Genomic DNA, 22743 nt, shown 5'->3' with positions numbered 1-22743 from the left:
AGGGCTTTCCGCAATCTTACATTGATCATTTTACCTTGTTGCCCAACTTATAATCGCAATTATTTAGCTGGAACATGAACAGAATTGTTGCCAAGAGATTGTTCAAGCACCTACAGCCACAAATTGTTGTTTTCAGAGTTCAGGTACTGGTAGTATGTTGAGCTGTCCCTTCAACGACTTATAACTGATGTTAACTGTTAACAAGGCACACTCACATTTTGTTGAGTATTTTCCTTTTTAAACTCTCTAGCCAGAGGACAAATGAACCTTCTGACCTTGTTTTCAGCCCGTAGGAGTCAACCAAGCCAACGTAGAGATGGGACGGCCCTGACATCAATAAAAGAAACACTTATGGTTGGAGCTGGGATGATACAACATTTGGGATTTGTGGCGAATACGCGAGTTTAGCTGGATCCCTCATTGGTCGCCCTGTTGCTGCAGCAACCCAGCTTTTGTTTAGCGCTCAGCAGATTTGGATCCTGGCGGCGGTTTCATGGGGATTTGTGGATTTGAGGGCGCTGGATGTAGAGTGAGATACAAGAAATTATAAAGTGTTTGACTTTTGCTTGGAGAGATAGAGTGTGCGCATGCATGTATGTGTGTGTCCCTGCACACTTGTCAAGTAGTAGATCACTCTTTCCCTCCACTTGCTTTATCCACCCCCCCTCTCTCTCCACACACAATCCACAAACACAGGGTTTCCTAGTGAGGCCGGAGCAGGGCTTGATTTACTGTACATTGGAATTATGGGAAGGGAAAGCTTCCTAACACAAGGTGGCCAATGGGAGGGTCTGCCAGCCACCGTGTTGATGCAGTCTTGATGATTCCTGCACATGGAGAAAAGCTTGCTGGTGCGCATTGTCGCCTATGTGGAGATCAAAAACACTGGACATCCGTCAAAACCCAGCGAAGGCCAAATACTCCGATCGCACGAAGAAGAAACCCCAAATAAAGCAAGAAGAGCATCTGTCAGCAGTGCAGCCCTGCGGACCGTGCTGTGGTTGACTGTGAGGTCCCAGTGACCTGGCCCTACTGATGTGCTGGGCCCCAGTTCTGGCTCTGGCCTTGACCAGCTGAGGGAACATGATACTTAAATCATTCATAATTAGCTCCTTCCCTTTTGCTTAATAACACATGAAGATAAATGGGTTCCAAGAATTTTCCCAAATGGAAATAGTCGGTTTGGAATTAAAAGCTAGAAAATGGACCTACAAGTCTTGTATTGTAGTGGTTCACTCTCTCCGCTGGCAAACACTGGACGTCTCTCTTCAGCTCATTTTCTATCTTTTCTGTGTCTCTGGAATGTAAAACTCTGACGTTTCTTCATGAAAATAAACATTTATTTCTTTTATACACACAATTAATGGCCACGTGGAACCTCACAAATTCGTCTACGTTGTGTTCAGGATAGTAAATCTCATATACATCATCACTTTTGCTTGTAGTTCTTATCTCCTCCTTGTCTTTAAGATGAGCCGAGCTTCTCCAGGGCGCCGTGAAGGGTCTTCAGGTCCTCTCTCATTTGGCTCAGAGCATTTTGGATCTTGCTGGGCTGATCCAGAACCTCCATGCTGCAGGTAAAAGGGTCGTAGCGGACTGCAAAGGGCCGCTTGATGGCTGCAGAGTATCTCCTGTGGGAAGTGGATGAAGTATGAGTGTTAATCGATGTACAATCCCGGAAAACCCATTGGCCATCGCTTACCGATGATTTAACCTCTGGGAGCAACGGGCAATGTGTAGCCAGTGGAGATCTGGAAAATGGATGTAAAAGAAGGGCCAAGACGTCCTCTCCAGTCCAACTTGTTACACAAGAATATATTATCAGATGATAACTGATGGGCCTCTTTTGCTGTCCACACGAACTGTTGCAATCAAAGCATGCTCAAATGTGACTGATCAAGACTACTCTGACTTCTGGCACCAAAATCTCGGTCCCTTGCCTACAGATCCTGCACTAACATGCAGATTATGTCTGTCTATAGAGATTACCTGATGCATAGCTGCAGATGGGTGACAAAAACAAGATGTTTGGTCCCCGGAACAGCTTTCTCAGCTTGAGCGACATATCCTACCTAACATCCCTGCCAGTGCTTTGACCTTATTCCACTGATTTACAGGTGAAGATAACGGCGGTAAGAAATGCACCAATCTACTGCCATCGCCAAGAAGAACAAGAAGACGGGCAGCAGGTAAATATTGATGTAAATTAAGCAGGTTTCTAAATGTAGAAAACATTTATTAAGACCTCGATAAACACTGAATGAAAACTCTAAAAGAAAACCTTCAATGTCGACTTTCCCTTTAATTTGTGGCCATCCATGTTATTATGTTATTGTTGTACAAAACAAATGATTCATGGTTGGTAAGAAAAGGTTGTTAGATAACAAGAAACACTTTAAGAACGTAAACTAGTAAACTATGACTAAATATGTACTTAATCCCCTGTGCACGTCTAACTTTGTCATTGTGATTACACTCATATAAAAATATTCAGTCTTGTGGCAGCTAGAAATCCAGCTGAACGCACTAAAGGTCAACAATAAGGTTCCATGTTCCAGAGTAAGAATATTATATTACATTTTAAATTACATGCAAGTATTAAAGATTTCTCTTTTAGAAATGTTATGTTTAAATCTTTGGATGTATTCTTTCCACTAGTGTAAAAGAAGACATGTTACCGCAGTAACATTGTTCTCTGTCTCCAATAATAGTACCTCATCTTGATCTTTGCATCCTCGAAGCTCTCGGACACAAAGTAAACAGGCTGGTAGGTTTGATCCTGATACGGCTGCACTGCTGTCTCCTCTGGGTTAAACGGCTTGTACTCTGGCTCATTAGACAAAGCGTACTGAAAGGACAAACAAACAAAGACCGTCAGGACACACACACACACACACACAAAAATCATATGCAAGAGCATATTTGTGTGTAAACAAACTCACAACAAGCTCTCCGTAAGACGACAGGAGTCCGGCGCCGTAAGCTTTTACTGTGCCGTTCTGCTTGCAGAGGCCAAACTCCACCGTAAACCAGTATAACTATGAAAGGAAGAGAAAGGCAGATGGTTAAACTCATGTGCTGTCCTTCACTTGATCCACTAGATGGCACTAAAGATCCATTTATAAGCTACTTATGCAATGTTTTTTTATGTAGCAAACAGAAAAAGCACAATATGTTTCATATTTTAGATTCTTTAAAGTAGACACCTTTTGCTTTGATGGCAGCTTTGCACACTCCCTCAATCAGCTTCATTAGATCGAAGATAATTAGTAAGATGTGTGGCCTTTTTAATGGAGTTCAGACCATCAGTTGTGTTTTCTAGAGGTAGCGTTGGCTTACAATAAATAGCTCTATTTGACAGCTGTAGTAATCCATATTATGGCAAGATGTTCTCAGCTGAGTAAAGAGAAACAACAGAAAATGTCAAGAACTTTGCAGTTTTGCAGCAAAAACCATCAAGCACTATGATGAGCAAGCGTCCCCAGGAAAGGACGACCGAAGAGTTCATCACAGTAATCGCCGATTAACAGCACCTCAGGTTAGAGTCCACATAAATGTTTCACAGAGTTCAAGTAGCAGACACATCTCAATGTCAACACAAAGAATTAGAGCAGTGGAAATCTGTACTTTTTTGATTTTTGGTTGTCTTTGTGAGATGCGGAGAAGGTGAACGGATGTTATCTACATGTGTGGTTCCCACTGTGAAGCTTATAGGAGCTGTGATGGTGTTTTATTCAAAGTTTGAATCTTAATTAAAAACTCACCGTTGAAAGTTTCTCAATGTCTTCATCTGAAGCTCCAAGCGAGGCGAGTCCAATCTCCTAAAAAAATGCTCAAATTAATCAGTATTCAAGGTATTTCGACTCAAATCAAAGAACATAGAGCCAGAACAACACGGTTACCTGTGAAAACTGGGCGAATTCTTTATCTGCCAGCATGGGAATATGGCCGAGTAGCTCATGACAGCAGTCTCTGTGGGAGCAGATTGAACCGAGTCAGTACGAGAAGAAACAGATGGATGTATGAAGACATAAGTTCGGTCTGATGAAACGAGGACTCACGGCTCAGGCGAGTGCATGGGTGCAGAGGAGTGACGGATGTACTGTGTGCACTGAAACACCCTGAAGGCCAAACTGTTGAGGAAGTCTCTGGCTGACAGCAGGCCGGCTACTGGACGCAACTGGAAACCAGTTTTCTCTGAAAACACAGACAGTAATGTAAGGTAACTAAGTACATTTCCAAGTCTTTTTTAGTTTGCTACTTTTCAGATTGAACTCCTAAAGAAACAACACATTGTTAAAGGTTAATCCAGTGACTCCATGAGTCGTTTTTGTTATGTTTTCTGCCTTTTTAAACCTGCTTTGCTTCATATTAGATCTTTTTTGTGGTCAAAAATAGTTTTATTTCAGGGACAAATACAATAGGGATCAAGTGAGGTCATTACAAGTCATTAAATTGGATTTATGGAGGTTGCATGTGTTTAAGAGATGCATGTTATGGGCTTTCTTAATCTGTTTGTTTCATTCATAATTCAACCTTTTCTTTCTCTTTCAGAGCTCGTAATATCTTAACAACAATTCATTCCAACTTTTCCGTCTTTGTCACCTTTCAGGAAGGCAGAAACCTCTCTGAGTTGAGGGATTCGATCCTCTCCATAGCCGCACTCTTTCTCCAGCTGCTGCAGACTGTCCATGAACTGCCTGCAGGCCAGACTCGGGTAAATACTCCTCAGCTGCTGGTAAACCTCCCTCCTTTTAAAACACAACATCAACATCATCACATCACTGCACTTTGAACATCCTCCGCCCGTGAATCTGCGTTCATAACGGGCTGTTCGTTCTCACCATGTGGACACTTCCTCTGCTGTGTACTCGACGGTCGGCAGCGGGTCCCCCCTGTGACAAACAGAGATGATTTACGGGAGAATATTCGAATGATAACAGCGCTTAATGACGACAGATGAAATATCTGACTCACTGTTTGTGTCTGAAGGCAAGCTCGGAGATAAAAGCCCGTCTTTTTCTGTATTCTGGATCACTGTATCCCTGCAGAAAAAGACATTAAATCACAGTAAACATGCAGTTTTTTTTAGCCTGATAAGTATAAATATAATGAAAGTAGGTAGCAGGTAAACACTCACTGGATGCTCCTGGTCCATGTCCGGATCAAATTTGGTTATTAACATGTTGCATCTGTCGAGGTCTTTTATCTGTCGGGGAAACCAGGGAACTGTGATGTTGACAGGAGACAAAATAATTAGTGCTTTTGTCATCGGTTGCATGTTATTATCATCTGAGAACCTTAAAATGAGCTTTTAATTAAATTAATAAGGCCTGTAACACGGCATGTGACAGCCTAACATGAACATACCTCATAAGAAATGTTATAAAAGTGTAAAAATAAGATCAGATATTTGCCTTTTTCCTCCGGGATCGAGCGAACGTCGTCGGCGACTCTCTTCAGGGAGTTGATGAAGACGTCCAGGTCGGAGCTGTGAACTTCACACTTCATGAAGAACTCAAGATCCGTCGTGCTGTTCTTTGACTTCCTCCCCGGTCGACTTTCGATGTGGAGAAGTTTGGCTTCGAACGTCTACGAAGGAGAAAAAAAGATCAGAATAAATCAGGCTTGAAGTCCAACGGCTGCCGAGGAGACACAACATCCAATCTGCCTTCTTTAAAAATTCAATTCTCTCATCCTGATCTTGGATTTTTGGACGTTAAAGCCTTTGCTTATGCATATTTAGTGACTTTCTGCTTGTTCTTCAAGAGAGAACTCGAAGCCAAAACAAAGATTGGAGCCTCAGGTTGGGACTAAAGGACAAACAAAAACCAGATGATGAATCTTTGGGACTTTTTTTCAGCTTGTTATTTAAATTAATTCATAAAAATAAAAGAATAACACTTGTTTATACGGTCAAAATGACTCATTAAATGTCACTTTTACTATTTATCCCACTGCATTTATGTAACTGGTTATCTTTCAGCTCATAAACTTACAAACAAAATGTGATTGTGGTGTAAAATAGATTCTTAGTCGGTTACAGAAACTGGGTGGACGGCCTGAAGATGCAGATGAGTTTAAAGCCTCAGGTGATGCATATTATAGTGACCTTCTGCCTTTTCTTAAAGATAAAAATCCATAATTCAAAATTCAAAACAAAGATTGGAGCCTCAGAGACTAAAAGACAAAAACTCCACCAACAAAACCAGGTGATGCATTTTAATTGCAAAATTAATCAAAAATATTTGACGGTTTCATCCTCAAATGTGAGAATTTGCTGCTTTTCTTTGTCTTTTTTCATCTTAAACCTATAATAATACATAATTATTAATCTGTTGATTATATTTTCTCCTGTTAATCTGAATCTGCAATGTAACTTCAGTTATATAGACGTAGTTAAGTAGTAGCAGCACTTCAAAATTACAGCATAAAACATCAGAAAAATATAATAAGTATAATACATGAGTATGAGTGATAATAATACAATTTCTCTGTTTGATGAGTACATTTATTTTATTTCTATGATTAATTCTAACGTTATTTACCTGGTGGTACATGATAACAGGCATTTTACTCCATAAAATGATCTAAAAAAAACTGAGACTTACCTCAAATATCTTCCCAGTTTTGAAGAACCCCGCGTTTTTCTCGTTGCTGAGCGTGAACAGGACATTCACGGTGACCCTCCCGTCCTTCTCCTCGAACACGAAGCCGTCTCCGTACCTGGAGGGCCCCGGAGAGCCCGCGGAGCCGCTGCTGCGCTCCCTGCGGGCATCCTCGATCAGACTCTGCTTCCTCCCGCTGAACGGCGCCGCCTGCACCGCAACACTGTCCGTCTTCATGCGTGCGGGGTGTGCGGGGAGCCAGCACTTCTGTGTCACTTGGGGAGTCGTGCACAGGTTTATATACCCTGTCATCTGAGGGGCTTTTAGGCCTGTTTTGCGTCATGACATTACATCTGTTTATAGGACAAAAATAGTCTATTACAGGAGGAGAGCATTTAAGAGGTGCATTCAATCAAATGAGGTCATCGCAGGTTGCATAAATGTTACATAATCTTATCGATAAAAGTCGGATTTATGGAGATTACACGTGTTTGTTGGGATTTCTTAATCTATTCTTAATTGCAAAATTAAAACAAAAGATTAATATCAAACAAACAACCCTTCTGCTGGGTGCTTTTCTACCAAATGGTGCGTAAAATGAACCCACAATGCCGCTGGTGACCCCACACTGGGTCAGTTTTAACCGTAGTCTGCGATTCTTTATTTTAACCTTGATCAACATTTAATATAAATGCTCTATAACGAATTAAAGTGCAGTTGTAGGCAGCTATAATAGTTTTTAATTGTTTATTAATTAATTCTAGGATATAAACAGTAGTAGACAATAGTAATATTATAAATTGTCTGCATGGAAGAAGTTATAATTGTGGATAAAGACTGCATATTAATCACTGTAAAAGAAAATCCTAAAAAAAAAAGGTAGAATACCGTAAAATATCAACGTTCAAATAAATGTCACAATCTATAAATTTACAGAAATTTTCAGGCAAAGTTTTACAGATAAACACAGTGTAACTTTATAGATTTTCCTTCGATCAAACACATTCAATAAAGTAAATAGTTTTACAGAGAAACACCATCATGAAATGTTATGTTAAAAAAAGACTGCATTATGTCTGATGTCATTTTAAAGAAAGGGTTATTTATAATGTAAAAGTACACATAAATGTAAAACATAATAATTAAGATTTACCTTTAAAATTACAGAGTATATATGTAAATATTGATATTTATAAAGCTACAAACTGAATTACAAATCATTACTGTAATTTTACACAAATTTGTGTATAAATAATATAGTAAATTTTCTGTACAGAATGAGAATTAACTGTAATTTGTCATTTTTGGCTTAATTGTCCGTAATTGTTCAGGGTTCTCTATGCAATTTTAAAAAAACAGAAAACTACTGTAAAAATGTATTTTTCATAAATGTACAAAATTGTCCTTTCACCTGACCATAACTGCATTATGTGTTATAAACATTCATTAAATGTTTGTATACTGCTTATAAATGGTAACTGTCTCATATGATCTACTATAACATTTGTTAGTTTTATATAATTTAAGCTGTGTGGAAGGTAAGTCTTTCCTTCCTTTGACATTTTTATGCACAAATAATCTGTTGATAAGGGCAGCATATATTCTTTTAAGAGGAAAATTAGATTTGTAATGAGTTGCATATCATAGGCACATACACGTGGTCTATTTTTCCAGTATTTTACATACTGATCATATCATAGTCCTGAAGTAAAGGTCAGTTTCTCTGTTTTGTTTGAGTTTACTCAAGTATAAAGTAACAAAAGAGCAGCTTCTATTTCAAACTTCATTATTTATTTTGCAACTCTCGTGCTTTTACCTAACCCCTCCTGCAGCATTCATTTATCCTTCCCCAGATAACATCTTTGAATAAATTTCCAAATATCATATTATGTTTTCGTAGCAGATCTCTCTGCAGGACCTTGAGCTGGTAATCACAGCCTGGCTTTCCCTTATATCACTCCAATCACATCCAGGTATCTGCAGGCCTGACTCTGTCTCTCTTTCTCATTTTGATGTCTTTAACTTCTCAAGAGAAGAAGAAAAATATTGTTTATTTAATTAATATTTCTGCAGTATTGTTTATTAAATGGATTTTGCACCTATTTAGCCTTTATAAGCAGTAAATGAACATTTCATATGTTGTTTATAATGTAGCTTTTGTACATTTTTAGTGTTTTATTAATGCAGTTTTTGTCCGGAATAACTTCTCTCATGAAGATATACCTTACAACATCGTCATTCATTATGTGTTCATACAACAGCTTCTACAGGAGGAGTTATAACTGTTAATAAACACTAGATTTTCTTTATTTATTTTTTTACTTTTTATTGTATGGTGCGACACATATCAGAAGTAACTACCAATATGAACAATAGAAAGAAAGAAGAGTTTATTTGGTTAATTAAAACATATCATGCATGTACAAAACATTTTGTTTAGCCAAGCTAGAAATAGAAGCCAGCACCAAAGATTGTCTATCAATGTACTTTCAGGTTTGCATGGGAAAGAAAATCTGATTAGTTCAGCTGTTGTGCATATTAGAAGCAAAATTTAATGTTTACATGATGGATTTTAAAATAATTAAAGTTACATTCGTAAGATAATAATGATGACAGTACAGATAAATTCCTTATAATGCTACAATATAAGTCTACACTAGATATTCACTAATATACTAATCGGATTACAGTAATATTGTCATTATTTGACTTGCATATTTTTGTTTTAATACAAAGAAAGCCCATTCAAGTGCACACTGAACCACAAGTTGACCGTGTCAGAAATGAATAACGTGAAATGAGATTCTCGGGGGCTTCACGTGTGGTTACTCCAGTTTCCGCAGGGCTTCGCACAATTTCCCCATTTCACCTGAAATAATAATAATAGGAAGTTAAATTAAAACTAAGTTTCTTTTTACGTTGAACACAAAGAATACGTCAATAACATTTCATAAACAGGCGATTTAGACAAAAATAGCAGTGTTATATCGTCCATGTCGACAACTATTCACAGATGAAGCCTGGCCCATGCTATCATCGGTTCTGATTTAACTAAAGTTCAAGTTTATTTGATTTATATTGCACTTTGGTGGACCTGGGGGCTGTTAACGCTCTTAATTCTGCATAACTTTAAGCCTTAATATAATGTGAACAGGTGAGTTGTATATAAATTCACCCTCAGTACAGTTGTCACGAACGGGGAAATTAGCTACAGAGACCAAAACTGTTTTTTGTACCAGGCTGTAAACATGTTTATTTCTGCTGTGAAGTTGGACATTTGGACATGGGAACTTATGGAGACTGACTCACTTCTGGAGCCAGCCTCAAGTGGACGCTTGAGGGACTGTTTTTGTACTTTTTCACTTAAGGACCACCAACACGGTGGCGGACTAGCCACAGATTTCGTCCATTCTTTATACTGTCTATGGTTCACGCACAAGCTGTTTTAAAATAACAAATATTGCGCTGGCACGTACTATTGATGCTGTCGGCCAAGTTCCTGAGCTGCTGGGTGTTGTCCAGCACTTCGATACTCTGGGTGTAGGCATTGTAGCGCACTGTGAAAGGCCTGGGGATGGTGCCTGCAAATTTCCTGTAGGAGCAGAGAGAGATGTTAAACGTTAAGAGGAAAGCTTCAAACCGAATGAACAAATAAAAACAAAAGATATCTCACCTGACTTTCTCTTTGGCATCCTCAAAGCTCTCCGCGACAAAGTAAATAGGCTGGTACTCTGTGATCGGGTATTTCTGGAGGGACGTCTTGTCGGGGTCGAAGGGCAGGACTTTGGGCTGGTCTGTCAAGCAGTACTGAAAGAAAACCACCATTCCTCAATGAGTGTCTCTAATCCCGTCATCAGTGAACAGGAAGTGTGGCATGATTCAAGGCTTTTCAGGGTGCACATCCTCTCCTGACAGCCGCTGGTGTATCACTTACCCACTGAACCACTTTATCAACACATTACCCGCTGGGCTGGGAGGACGACTCCCCCAGTGACACAATAAACCTGAATCTGAGTGGACCACTAACCCACTTCCCGCAGCACTGCAGTTGTGCAACAAGGTGAATGTGTTATAACAACCGATGGGGGGTCGGAACAGTTTATCTCACTGCTGTGGGGGTCCATGACTTCTTACCTGCAGCTCTCCAAACGATGAAAGCAAGCCAGCTCCGTAAGCTTTGACCTCTGAGCCCTGCTTACACAGGCCGAACTCCACAGTGAACCAGTACACCTGAGGACAAACACACACAAGGTTAATAAAAATATGATCCATACACCAAAACCCAAAAACAAGGAAGGTTCATCTAGAGTTGGTCAGCGTGGTTCATTGAAACCCATAAACCCGAGGATCCTTGAGAAGATTTAAAGGGTCAGTCCGCTTTATGATTTTGTCTTTTTTGAGATCTCTGAGATTTCTGCTGCCACAATGGAGGCGAATACAATTTAATTTCAGCTCCTCACAACGATGGACGCTGACTTTAGCGACACGTCTTTCCAGAGACACTGCCTTCACATGTTTTTAACGTGTTTTTGAAGATTATTTACTTGATTATATTGACAGAAAACGTGGTGGGAGAGGGATATGATGAAAACCATTAGGGTACAGAATCAGGAGGACTTTATCGATGCCGGCGCTCCCTCACTCTCATTCACTCTCTAAGTCGCTCGACCACAGCTCAAACCAAATTAAACTATTACTATTTTGCAGCGCAAATTATCGAGTCAGGCTCAGATTTAGAAGCTGGGTGACTCAAATTAATGGAAAAACTTGTGTTTCCGATGCAGTGCCAGATTCTTTCTGAATGTAGTTATTGTTTCTTTGACAGAAATGAGCCCTGAATGTCTTATGGTGGCAGAAATCCATCCTTTAAGCTGTTTCAAGTTGTTTTAACATGAGTTTAAAAGCCTAAACTAACTGAGGCTGCAAACCAGCTAGATGCAATACATACTTTACATCTGTTGCATTTCTTATCCCCGTGTTATAACGTTTAATCTGTGCGGTTTAGAAGTTTAGAGGCTGTCTCTGGCTAATTAGTTTCTCGTGTACTCACCGTAGCAAGTTTCTCAATGTACTCGTCGGGGGCACCGAGTGAGGCGAGACCGATTTCCTGCAGAGAACAGAAGGTACAGGTTTGTATGGTAAGATTATATTTTAAATGCAAGTAAATCAAAGTCAGAGATCTATTTAGAGTTTAGATTCCCATAAATATATATGAGATGCACAGTAAGAACCGTGTGTATCCGTATGTAAAATCAATTTAATATTAACACAATTAGTTTTGTATTATTGTTTCATTACGTCAGCTCTTACCTGAGAGAATTGGGCAAAACTAGGGTCAGCGAACAGCGGGACGTGTCCCAGGAGCTCATGGCAGATATCCCTGAATTATAAATATATAAGAAATCTCTTTAACGTCACATAAAATATGTATTTTTTTTGCTTCTTTTTTATTTAAATTGAGTTTGGACACTCACGGCTCAGGTGTGTACGTGGGCTTGGAGCCGTGACGAATGTACTGCGTGGAATGAAAGACGCGGAAGGCGAGTCCAGCCAGGAAGTCACGGGACGAGAGGAGGCCGGCCACCGGGCGAAGCCGGAAGCCCGTGCACGCTGCGGGGGAGGGGGGAAAGGATGGAGAGATGAAAGAGGTGAGCGCTTGGTTGAGTTAAATGAGGACAGGCGGGTGGGAGGAATAGAAAGTAGATCCTGCCTCCCACATTTATACAGCAGGGTTTTCTAAATGAAGAGAACAAGGCAACGTTTCATGAACTGTACAATGATAGAACTGTTAACCAATCATTAAAACACAATCCCCCTATTTCCCCCTATTTTGACATTTAAAATCGTAAAAGTTATATTATTTTTTATTTTGTTGTCAACAGGTGAGTGGAGTTTGTCAGTTCAAATAACACGACTTACACTGCAGGAAGCGGGACACGTCCTCCAGCTGTGGGATGTTGTCCTGCCTGTAGCCGCAGTATTTCTCCAGCAGGGGGAAAACCCGGTTGTGTTCGCGGCAGGCGTGTGTCGGGTACAGAGTCTTCAGCTCCTTGAACACCTTACCCCATGTGAGCCTTTCCTCCTCTGTGTACTCCACTCGAGGGATGGGTTGGCCACTGGAACAAAGACACGAGGTTACTGTATCAGTTTGTGCTGTGCATTCATTTGGGGATAAGCATTGCAAAGTATTAGAACTATTTCACTGATTTTGGTGAAACTGGATCATATTTTATGGAGGAAATGTTTTCTGGTTTTCCCTCTGATGTCCTCCAGCTGCTCCGCCTCAGCTCTCTCTGTGATTTACAGAGTTTCCTGATGGACAGTGAAGTAAACTTCTGACAACTGTAGCCAGCGCCGGTCCTGGCCACATTTGCGCACTGGGCGTAACCGAGCTCAGCAGCCTCTATGGGCATAATGATAGAGGTGAAGAGACCGAAGAGGACGTTGACAGAGGAAACTAAGAAGAGAAAATGAGAGAGTGAGCGAGCAAAAAGCCGTCGGACAAGAGTAAATCTGGGTTGTCGACCCTGCTAGTTTTTGAACAAATACTCACGTACAGCTGAACATATTTACCACAAACTGAAACTGGGGGCACTAAATCGCGATGATAATAACAATAATAATACTGTAAACAGTATTTTTTATTCTAAACAAACTCCTCATATTTGTTTAAATTGTTGAGGTCTTTAGGTTTACCCCAGATTTTCTGCATGAGCGCAGCATCACCTCATTATTTGACACAGTATCACACAGCTATGTAAATGCACGGGGGGGTTGGCGCTCTTTGTAGTGCCTGTGAATAATACTTCTCAATTATAAACACAAAGACCAAGGTCCTTTAAATCCACCACTGACTGCCTGTAATTTCCCCCCCTATTTGTTTATGATAATTTCCCCCACTCGAATATAAACAAATATTTCATCCATAACTTCTTTCCAGATATGAAGTTTAAAGTTTTTTAGGAGTAGTTACTGTCTGTAGTTGTAGGCGATGTCAGCAAACTCCTTCCTGCGGGCTCTGTACACTGGATCTGTAAAGCCCTGAACACACACACACACACACACACACAAAGAAAAGCTATGTTAGATCTCATGATCGCAGCTCGGCCACTCACAGCTAAATCAAAGAGAGGAAATCCTCTGCTGAGGCTAAACCCTGTGGCCTTTGACAGCATTATGCACTCCGTCTCTAAAATGAGCATGCAAATACATATTCAAATTAAGCCTTTGTAGAGTGTTTTTCAGCTTATCACGAATACATTTTGCTTTAATGGCGGTGGCAAAAGGGAGCAATTATCTATAATTAAAGGGGCTCAATTAAAGCAATGACATCAATTTGTGTGTCTAGTATAGTTTCCATTAGAATAGACGGCAGAGTGCAGCCTGTCATCTCCACAGCGTCGTCTTTCATAAGACATGTGGGCGTGAGTGGACACGTATTCACACACAAACACACACACACACACACACACACATATGCAGAGGCAGGATGCGGCACGTAGACAGTGATGGATGAGTCAGTCCTTACCGGGTGATCGGCGTCCAGCTCGGAGCCGTAACTGAGGATCTGGTTGGCGAAGCGGTCCAAGTCCTGGATGTCATTAGGGAACCATGGCACTGGAGAATAATGACATGTTATTGAACATTTGTAATTCATGTTTTCATTCAGGTCGAATCAATTAACACAAACACAAATTTAGATATTCAAAATCTAGTTTTGTTTATCAAACTTAAAATGAGTAGTTCTGTAAAACTTATTTTGTTTAGATAACTTGAAGCACGCATGTTTATGCAGGTCAAATAAATGAAGTGTTCATTCCACAAACACAAATTTAGATACTCAGGAAATAGTTTGTTTATTCAAATTAAAATGACACAGTTCTTTAAACATTTAATTACGAAGGGCATATCCCGGGATATTTTTATGTAGTATAAGTTTATAAAACTCAAAATGGGTTGTGCTGTGAACTCATTTTGTTTAGATAACTAAAAAATGAACTTACAGTCCACAACTTGTTTTACAGTTTGATTTGATTAATTAAAAGAGTTTAAGGTTTTATTCCTCCGTACAAAACACTAATCTAATCACAAAGGCCATATCCAAAAAAAAAAAACACACACTGATAAACTTCAATATAACTTCTCGAATTAACAAAAACAAGGAAAATTAAAGAATTTTAATTTTAATCAACAATAAACACTTGGTCTTGGTTCTGTTAAAACAAGAACCTGGCTTGACTGAATTTTCTAACTTTAACTTACTTTTAGATTCTTAACCATTTAAGTTGCTGTTTTTACAGTGTAGTATGACTGATTGTTTTATATATTATTGTGAACTGGGTTTTCTTTCGGTTAGGACTATAATATTAATCAACATGCTTTGCCTCTCGGACATTTTTTCAGTGCTGTGACATTTTGACACTCGGCAGAACAGTAATCAAGGGTCATCTGCTTGTTCACATGGATTTATGACACTCAAAAACACTGGGGCCCACTCATTAATCTACATTTGTGCAGTGTGGTCCAGCCTAAGGCCCCCCAAGGAAGACAATAGATCCCTGCCAGGCTCCTCTATAAACAGGCAGTCTCCAAAACAGGCCATAAATATCCCCTCGTCCCCTTGACCCTGACCAGCAGACCACAGTGTCTACACCGAGGTCAAAGGAGGATCCATGGTGGCCCTGTCTATCTCCGCCTGCCGTGACCTTGGCATGTTCTCCTGCCCTGTGTTAGTCTGGGACCAGGACACAGCGTTCCTCTGTTCCTGCCGAGCCTGTTGGTCCTCAGTAGCTAAACTAATGTCGTTCTGGAAACAACTAATAAAGGGGTCGAGATGTGGGCAATGGGCCATCAGTCTCAATGGCGACGCTGGCTGTCCATTACCCAGTCTGGCTGGAGGGTGAGCGCCACCCAGCAGTTGATAAATGGACCATTTCAGCTGATTGATCTCCAAGTTATTTGATTTCTTTAGCCATGCTAGATGTGTGGCTCAACCCCAGACTGAAATATCTTAATAATATGGTGACATTCATGTTCCTCAGAGGATAAAGGCTAATCCCTTTTAGTGATTGACTTTTCCCTAGCACTATGAGGTTGACATGCCCTGACAACTAATAGACAGAATCTCTTGATCTATTGGATGGATCCCCAGATGATTAACCATCTTGCCTTTGGTAACAGAGTTTTCTTCTGGTGCCACCATAAGGTCGACATTTTTGGGTTTTAGTGAAATGCCCGAACAACTACTGGATGGACGCTGATCAGACAGGAACAGGGAAACCGGACGCCGGCGACGTGTGTTTCTGCACCGGCAGCCTGCAACGCAAGGGTTGCCGCAAAAACCGTCGCCAACGTCTGGGAGAGAAGTTGAGCCAGATTCAACTTTTGGGAAACCGGAGCCCCATGTCACGCTACACAAGCCAATCAGACACTAAGATCGATCAAACCTCTACAGACATACAGACAGCCTGAAATGTCTCTGAAGCAGAGACTATCCGGGTGGATTCACGGACTAAACTCTGATAATCTACCTGTGTGTGTGTTCTGACTTTGTTTATTTCATGTACCCAGCTTCTAAATCTGAGTCTGAGGACACAAAGAAGTTTAATTTGATTTGTGTTCGATGATTAGAGAGAGAGCGCATGAGTGCGTGACATCTGCCCACACTTTTCAGACGTTTCTAGTGAGGATTTATGCTTATCTTGTTCAGTGAACGTCTTTTCACTACAATCACACACAGTCACTAACCCGTGTCCTTCTCTTTGCTGCGTGATAGCTCGTGCACGTGGCCGCTGATTTCAGTGCGCAGGCCGTCGATGACCTCGTCCAGGGCCTGGGAGCAGGTGGCGTCCAGAGTGATGAAGAACTCGTACTGGTCCTTGTTCATACGCGACGGACGGGACTCGATGTGCGTCAGGTTGATGCCCTTCTCCTGTGGTAAGAAGAAGAAGAAGACTTCACTTGGCGTTTGTTTGTGTTTCACAGAGCTGTATCTGTTTGACAGCTGTGAATGTGTCTCCATTCCTCCACTAGAGGGCATTGCGTTGCTACTAAATGGATGTCTCTTTATCAGATCTTGTGGACTTCAGCATGACCTCGGGTCAGAGCTGCCTTGAACTCTTGTCTGTACAAACTGACACAGAGCCAGACAGACTGGACTCTCATAATAAAAGCATTCAGAAACACATTGTGGTGGTTTTAGTGCAAAATTGTGGAATAAATCATCCTGTCCGGACAGCTTTTCCTCATTCTGCGGTACGAACAGACCCTTGAGCTGTTTCCAAACTTATCTGGACACGATCCCCAACTTTCTTCTTAATGTCCAAAATTCAGAGAAGTTCTGGCTCGTGTTGGAGAGCGTGACTATCTTTAAGTGGTAATCACCATCAAAAATGTGTTTTTGTTTGCGTAACTTTGGGGAGGGAGAGGGAGTATGATGTTCTCTGTCTACTATAGGCTCAGTAAAGAGGAGGGCGTAAGCACCAGGGCCTCTCATTTTCACCCATCTGGATCCCATTCTACGTTTAACAACTACTTTTTAAGGGCCATATGGGCCTGCATCCGCCTCATGTAGTCCTGTAGTCACTCCTCGGAAATGCAGGGATCCATATGGCCAGTCCGGACCACAGACTGAGTCCAGGTTAGCATTTTAGAGGAAAGATGACTTCCTGTTTGTGATGTGGCATTATCGAATCACAGTCAGGAGATTTACTGTAACTTTCTGATCACAAGAAAGGACAAAAACAATTGAAATTCTCAATTATTTTACTTTATTCACCTTAAATTGAAGAATATGACCTACACTGGCTAAATTAGTAAGTACAACCCACGATCCACATTTTTAAAGTTTGAGAAAATCAAAATATTATTCATTGTTTTGAAGATTTCCTATGCCACCATTGGCAAGTGCTTGCTCATGGTGTCACTTGTTGGGTCTCCAAAGAGTACGGTCAACAGGGTGAAGCTTTAGGATTAATGCAGGACTAATGATGTTTAATACTGGATGATTTCCTGATGAGTCCCTGTCTTCTCTAAAAAGTTCATTGATATCACTGTTTTTGTGCACAAGAAGTAATACTTCCACATGTGTGCCGTTGGTGACCTGGTCCAGCTTAACACAGCCAACCTTAAGTCCTCCAACCGAGCTGGATGCAGAGGTCCTTCTGTCAGATTTCTGTACCCCTCTGAGCCGTCTCTCCACCGCGAGCCAGGTGACATAAACCCGGTCAAGGTGCAAGGTCGAGGTCGGCCCGTTGCTCTGGATCGTCACATGATAACCACGCTGCCGTGTCACATGGGACGATGAACAATGTGGCAGTTTTCATGCACGGCTTTCCGAATAAACACATGATGGATGCTGCTCGGCTGAACATGATTACACGCTCCGACACAGCCAGTCATTTTTAATTAGTCTGAGAACAAAAGGATTAAGTGTGGTACGTCTTACTTTTAAGCTGTTTTATGGGGAGTCAACATAGCAGTAAAGGAGAAAGGGGGTGAGTGTTGATGGTTTCGGGGTCATTTGTTCTGTTTTATAAAATAGCTGGTTAGGAGGGGGAAGAGGGAGGTGGAGCAGGGGGAGGGTCAGGAAAATGCAAGCTCATAGGTTCCTGATGTTTACTGCTGCATTTGGAGAGCAGCATTAGGCACATACTTGGTATCAAACGTTATCAATCCGCCCGCAGCTCCTCGTCCACACATGACTGAGGAATAAACACATTTTTCCTGTAACCGAAAACATCTTTTCTTATGTTGTTTTCCTGCGAAATATTCAGATTTCCTGTTTTGCCTGCGAGAAGAGCAAACTTGAACCTTGATATGTGACATCCCGCGTTGAAGATTAAACAATTGAGGCGCTGCCAATCCGTGTTTACTCAGTGCGTCCGTGCAGTCGTGTGTGTGCACAGGCAGGTTTGATCGATTTAAAAAAGAGAATTAAAAACAGCACAGGCGTAGATCGATGACCTGCTTGTGGTTGCAAGAATTCAGATCCTTAACTCAAATAAGCAAAACCACGTTGTGAAAAAGTACAAAATGCGCCTGAGAAGTAAATGTTCTTGTTATTATATTACTGTTATTGCATTATTATTAGTTTTATCGATCACGAATCTGTAAAAAACATTTGTTTTGTATCTTCTGTGACATCGTTGAAGTTTAAAGAAAAACAATCCGGATGATGTCATACTGACATCATCCAGGTTATTTCGGCTCATGGAGGTGTGTCATTGAGAGGGTCCAATGAAAGCTACAGCGCAGAGTCCAGCTGATTTTCAAAATAAAACATCCCGCTGCAAACTTCAGGTCGTAGTAGCAGCAACAAAGGGAAACAATTTAAGGAAAAACGAATATGAGAAAGTTAACAAATGAATTAATACTGTAGCTGGTTACTTTGGCAACATATTTACAACTATTACAAATATAGCCAAGCAAAATTCGAGTAACCAACCCAAATCTTGGTAAACAGTCCAATGTTTGAATATTTCATTATTATAAAAACAGTGGTGGAGGAGGTGGAGGAGGAGGAGGAGGCTCAGGTTTGTGGATCAAAGAGCCACCTGCCATGTTTGCACAGGTCTGATACAGGAACATCTGAGATAAGCTCAGTTTGTTTAGTTTCCTTTTTTAAAGGGTCAAAAAAATAATAAATTCCAAAACAACTCCAGACAACCACGACCTAATTTCCTCGCCGGCATGAAACGTTATGACCTAGATCTTGTAATATTGTGATATTTTAGCATCTTAAGCATTTAAAGAAAAATTTCAGCGACTTTCTGAACTTAAAAAAAGTTTGGTTCAAATCATTATTTTTACAGAGGAATAACACTTTAGGAAATGTTGTTGTTGAAAGTTAGATGAGAAAATTAAAGATTTTAAAGCCAAGCGGCAACCTCTGTGCAGTTCCTCAAACGTCCACTTGAGGCTGGCTCCAGAAGTGAGTCAGTCTCCATAAGTCCCCATGTTCAAATGTCCAACTTCACAGCAGAAATAAACATGTTTACAGCCTGGTACAAAAAACTGTTTTGGTCTCTGTAGCTAATTTCCCCGTTCATGACAACTGTACTGAGGGTGAATTTATATACAACTCACCTGATCAAATTATATCAATATATAAGTATATATTAATATATAACTATATAATTATCAACTGTATATAACTATTATTTTCACATCATGGAAAACTTGAGTGACCTCCATCGTAAATTAGCATTCCTGCAGCCTCTGGCAACATCCCGAACAAATGTCGTTAGCACCGTATCACATGCGGGGAGACCCTTGTGATGCCTTTTGTCGCCTCACGATCAACTTCATGATCTATACAGAACTATAAATGGCTGTCGTAAATAAAAAACATCAACATATATTTACCTCGAAAAGACGCAGGCCTCTGGCTAAAGCCCCGACTTCCTCCTTCAGGGAGAAGATGCAGGAGATGACCTCTGACTTCTTGTTGGTCTCTTCTTCCAGGTACATGGAGCCCCTTCTCCTCTGTGGAGAAAGACACGCGCCAGGAAATAATACAGGGGCTTAAGTTTATGGATTACATGCTCGGGCTTATGTGAAAGAGAAGCAGGGATAATGAAAGAAGTCATGTGTTTTAATGATAAAATTAGCAGCCACAGTTTCAAAGACTTTTTTAAGTGCATGAAATCTCGTTTGAAGCCATGACATTCCACATTTGAAGGGTCCGATGCCTCCACACCTTTAACCTTCAGTCGCGGATCCTTCGCACGGCAATGCTGACTCGACCACATGCTGCACACATGAGAGGACTTTCAGCCAAAATTTATAAAATATCTGCAGGTGCCGAACCGTGGAGCAAGAACATCTTACAGATGTAGAAACTTGTCTTGAATGTTCCACGTACATACGTAGTCCTGTCTTGAAATCACAGTCACTCACTTAGAGCGGAGTAAAAATCAGTATTTGCTTTTATTGGTGCTGCAACAAACGACGATTATATATGTCAGAAAATATTTTTTTAAAGTACCAGGACTTTCTATAGTCTCCAGATTGCTTGTTTGGTCAACAGCCCCAAAAACACACAATAATTTATATTTAACTGAAGAAAAACAAAGTTCCAAGAAGTTATTTTTACTTGAATGACACTTTAATAGTTGTAAAATATGTTTTAATTTAGCTTTAACTTCTGTAAACATAACTTTAAATTGTATTTTTGATGTCCAGTCTGCAAAAATCTGCATTTTTTCTACTTTTTTAAAAGCATATTGTGTATTTTTCAGCCACATCAGCTGTTTTCTATTGAAACCACTTTGCTTTGTCCTGCTGTTGTACCTGGAATATTCCAGCTTTGACTCACTCTGTCACTGCTGTTGCATTAAAAACAAACATTGCTTTTTTTGCTTAAAATGATCCTGACAAATGATCACAGAAAAGTTGTTGTTATTTGTTCCTGTAAATGCAAACAAAGTAAGCTGCAGGTATGATAACATGTCATAATTTACCCCTGTGCCTCGCTCCTCTGTCTCTTGCCCGTAGCTCCCATTGATCCTCTTGTATGCGGCGTCCATCCTCTCTCTTGCTCTTCAGGTGATCAACCTGTGTGCTGCTCTGATGCTGGACCGTGTGGTTGTGAGTTTTTTCTGCACGAAGCAGCCTCTGTTTATAAAACCTCCGTTTCAACGCAGGTCCACATGACACCACACCCCCTCTGCATCGGTATGTCACGGGATAGTTCTTGTGAAACCGAATTTACAATGGCACATCTGGTTCTTGTTGGGTTCACGTGTGTGTTAAAGCCAGGCTTTCATGTGAAAACTACCCATCCTGCTGTCTGACTGACTAATTACCGTGTTAATTAACGTATTTACACTGTCACCATGAAACTAATTAAAGAGGGAAAGCATGGAGATGATCATGATCAGCAGTGTCCTCAGATTACCTCAGCAAAATAAACAAGACAAGTTAAAAAAACAAACATAAAACGTATTTACAGCCTGTAATTAAAACACTTTATTTTTTTATAAATCATTTTTATTTTCTAGTTTTTGTTTAGATGTTTAGCACGGGTTAACTTCTTAAATGTTTAATTCCCCTGCACATTTTTAATTCCTACTTAAATCCCATGCAAATGTTTAATTTTGCTACAAATCTATCTGTCTAATTAGAGAAGCAAAATTAGCATTGAGAGGTATACAGCTTTTAACTAAGCTAAATGCTAATATTAGCATTCTAACATATAGCCAGACTAGCACTACAGCTTTTAACTGAGCTAAATGGTAATATTAGCATGCTAACATATAGCCAGACTAATGCTACAGCTTTTAACTGAGCTAAATGTTAATATCAGCATGCTAACATATAGCCAGACTAGTGCTACAGCTTTTAGCTGAGCTAAATGCTAATATCAGCATGCTAACATTTAGCCAGACTAGTGCTACAGCTTTTAACTAAGCTAAATGCTAATATCACCATGCTAACATATAGCTAGACTAGTGCTACAGCTTTTATTTGAGCTAAATGCTAATATCACCATGCTAACATATAGCCAGACTAGCGCTACAGCTTTTAACTAAGCTAAATGCTAATATCACCATGCTAACATATAGCTAGACTAGTGCTACAGCTTTTAACTGAGCTAAGTGCTAATATTAGCATGCTAACATATAGCCAGACTAGCGCTACAGCTTTTAACTAAGCTAAATGCTAATATCAACATGTTAACATATAGCCAGACAGGTATAGAGCTTTTAGCTGAGCTAAATGCTAATATCAGCATGCTAATATATAGCCAGACTAGTGCTACAGCTTTTAACTGAGCTAAAAGGTAATATTAGCATGCTAACATATAGCCAGACTAATTTACAGCTTTTAACTGAGCTAAATGCTAATATCAGCATGCTAACATATAGCCAGACTAGTGCTACAGCTTTTAACTGAGCTAAATGTTAATATCAGCATGCTAACATATAGCCAGACTAATGTACAGCTTTGAACTGAGCTAATTGCTAATATCAGCATGCTAGCATATAGCCAGACTAGCGCTACAGCTTTTAATTAAGCTAAATGCTAATATCAGCATGTTAACATATAGCCAGACTAGTGCTACAGCTTTTAGCTGCGCTCAATGCTAATATTAGCATGCTAACATATAGCCGGATAGGTATACAGCTTTTAA

The 22743-nt window shown here is 40.3% G+C and overlaps 2 protein-coding genes across 2 annotated transcripts; both read right to left on the bottom strand.

The window, feature by feature from the left end:
* Positions 1–523: 523 nt before the first annotated feature.
* th2 (tyrosine hydroxylase 2) lies at positions 524–7189 on the bottom strand. The gene is made up of 12 exons (XM_019276859.2): positions 6612–7189; positions 5418–5592; positions 5141–5229; positions 4978–5045; positions 4845–4895; positions 4606–4751; positions 4062–4197; positions 3903–3972; positions 3765–3821; positions 2943–3038; positions 2715–2848; positions 524–1631 (listed from the first exon to the last, which is right to left on the bottom strand). The coding sequence occupies exons 1-12, from the start codon at positions 6918–6920 to the stop codon at positions 1466–1468; spliced, it is 1497 nt and encodes a 498-aa protein (XP_019132404.2). The 5' UTR covers positions 6921–7189; the 3' UTR covers positions 524–1465.
* A 1789-nt stretch (positions 7190–8978) lies between these two features.
* pah (phenylalanine hydroxylase) lies at positions 8979–21229 on the bottom strand. Its single transcript, XM_019276838.2, has 13 exons — positions 21071–21229; positions 19974–20093; positions 16356–16539; positions 14137–14225; positions 13582–13649; positions 12528–12724; positions 12083–12218; positions 11919–11988; positions 11659–11715; positions 10743–10838; positions 10282–10415; positions 10085–10200; positions 8979–9477 (listed from the first exon to the last, which is right to left on the bottom strand). The coding sequence occupies exons 1-13, from the start codon at positions 21134–21136 to the stop codon at positions 9434–9436; spliced, it is 1377 nt and encodes a 458-aa protein (XP_019132383.1). The 5' UTR covers positions 21137–21229; the 3' UTR covers positions 8979–9433.
* Positions 21230–22743: the final 1514 nt, after the last annotated feature.

The sequence above is a fragment of the Larimichthys crocea genome, chromosome XX, assembly GCF_000972845.2.
Source record: "Larimichthys crocea isolate SSNF chromosome XX, L_crocea_2.0, whole genome shotgun sequence".
Lineage (NCBI taxonomy): Eukaryota > Metazoa > Chordata > Actinopteri > Sciaenidae > Larimichthys > Larimichthys crocea.
The sequence above is the reverse complement of the archived record's forward strand: the minus strand, read 5'-3'. Positions and strand labels throughout refer to the sequence as shown.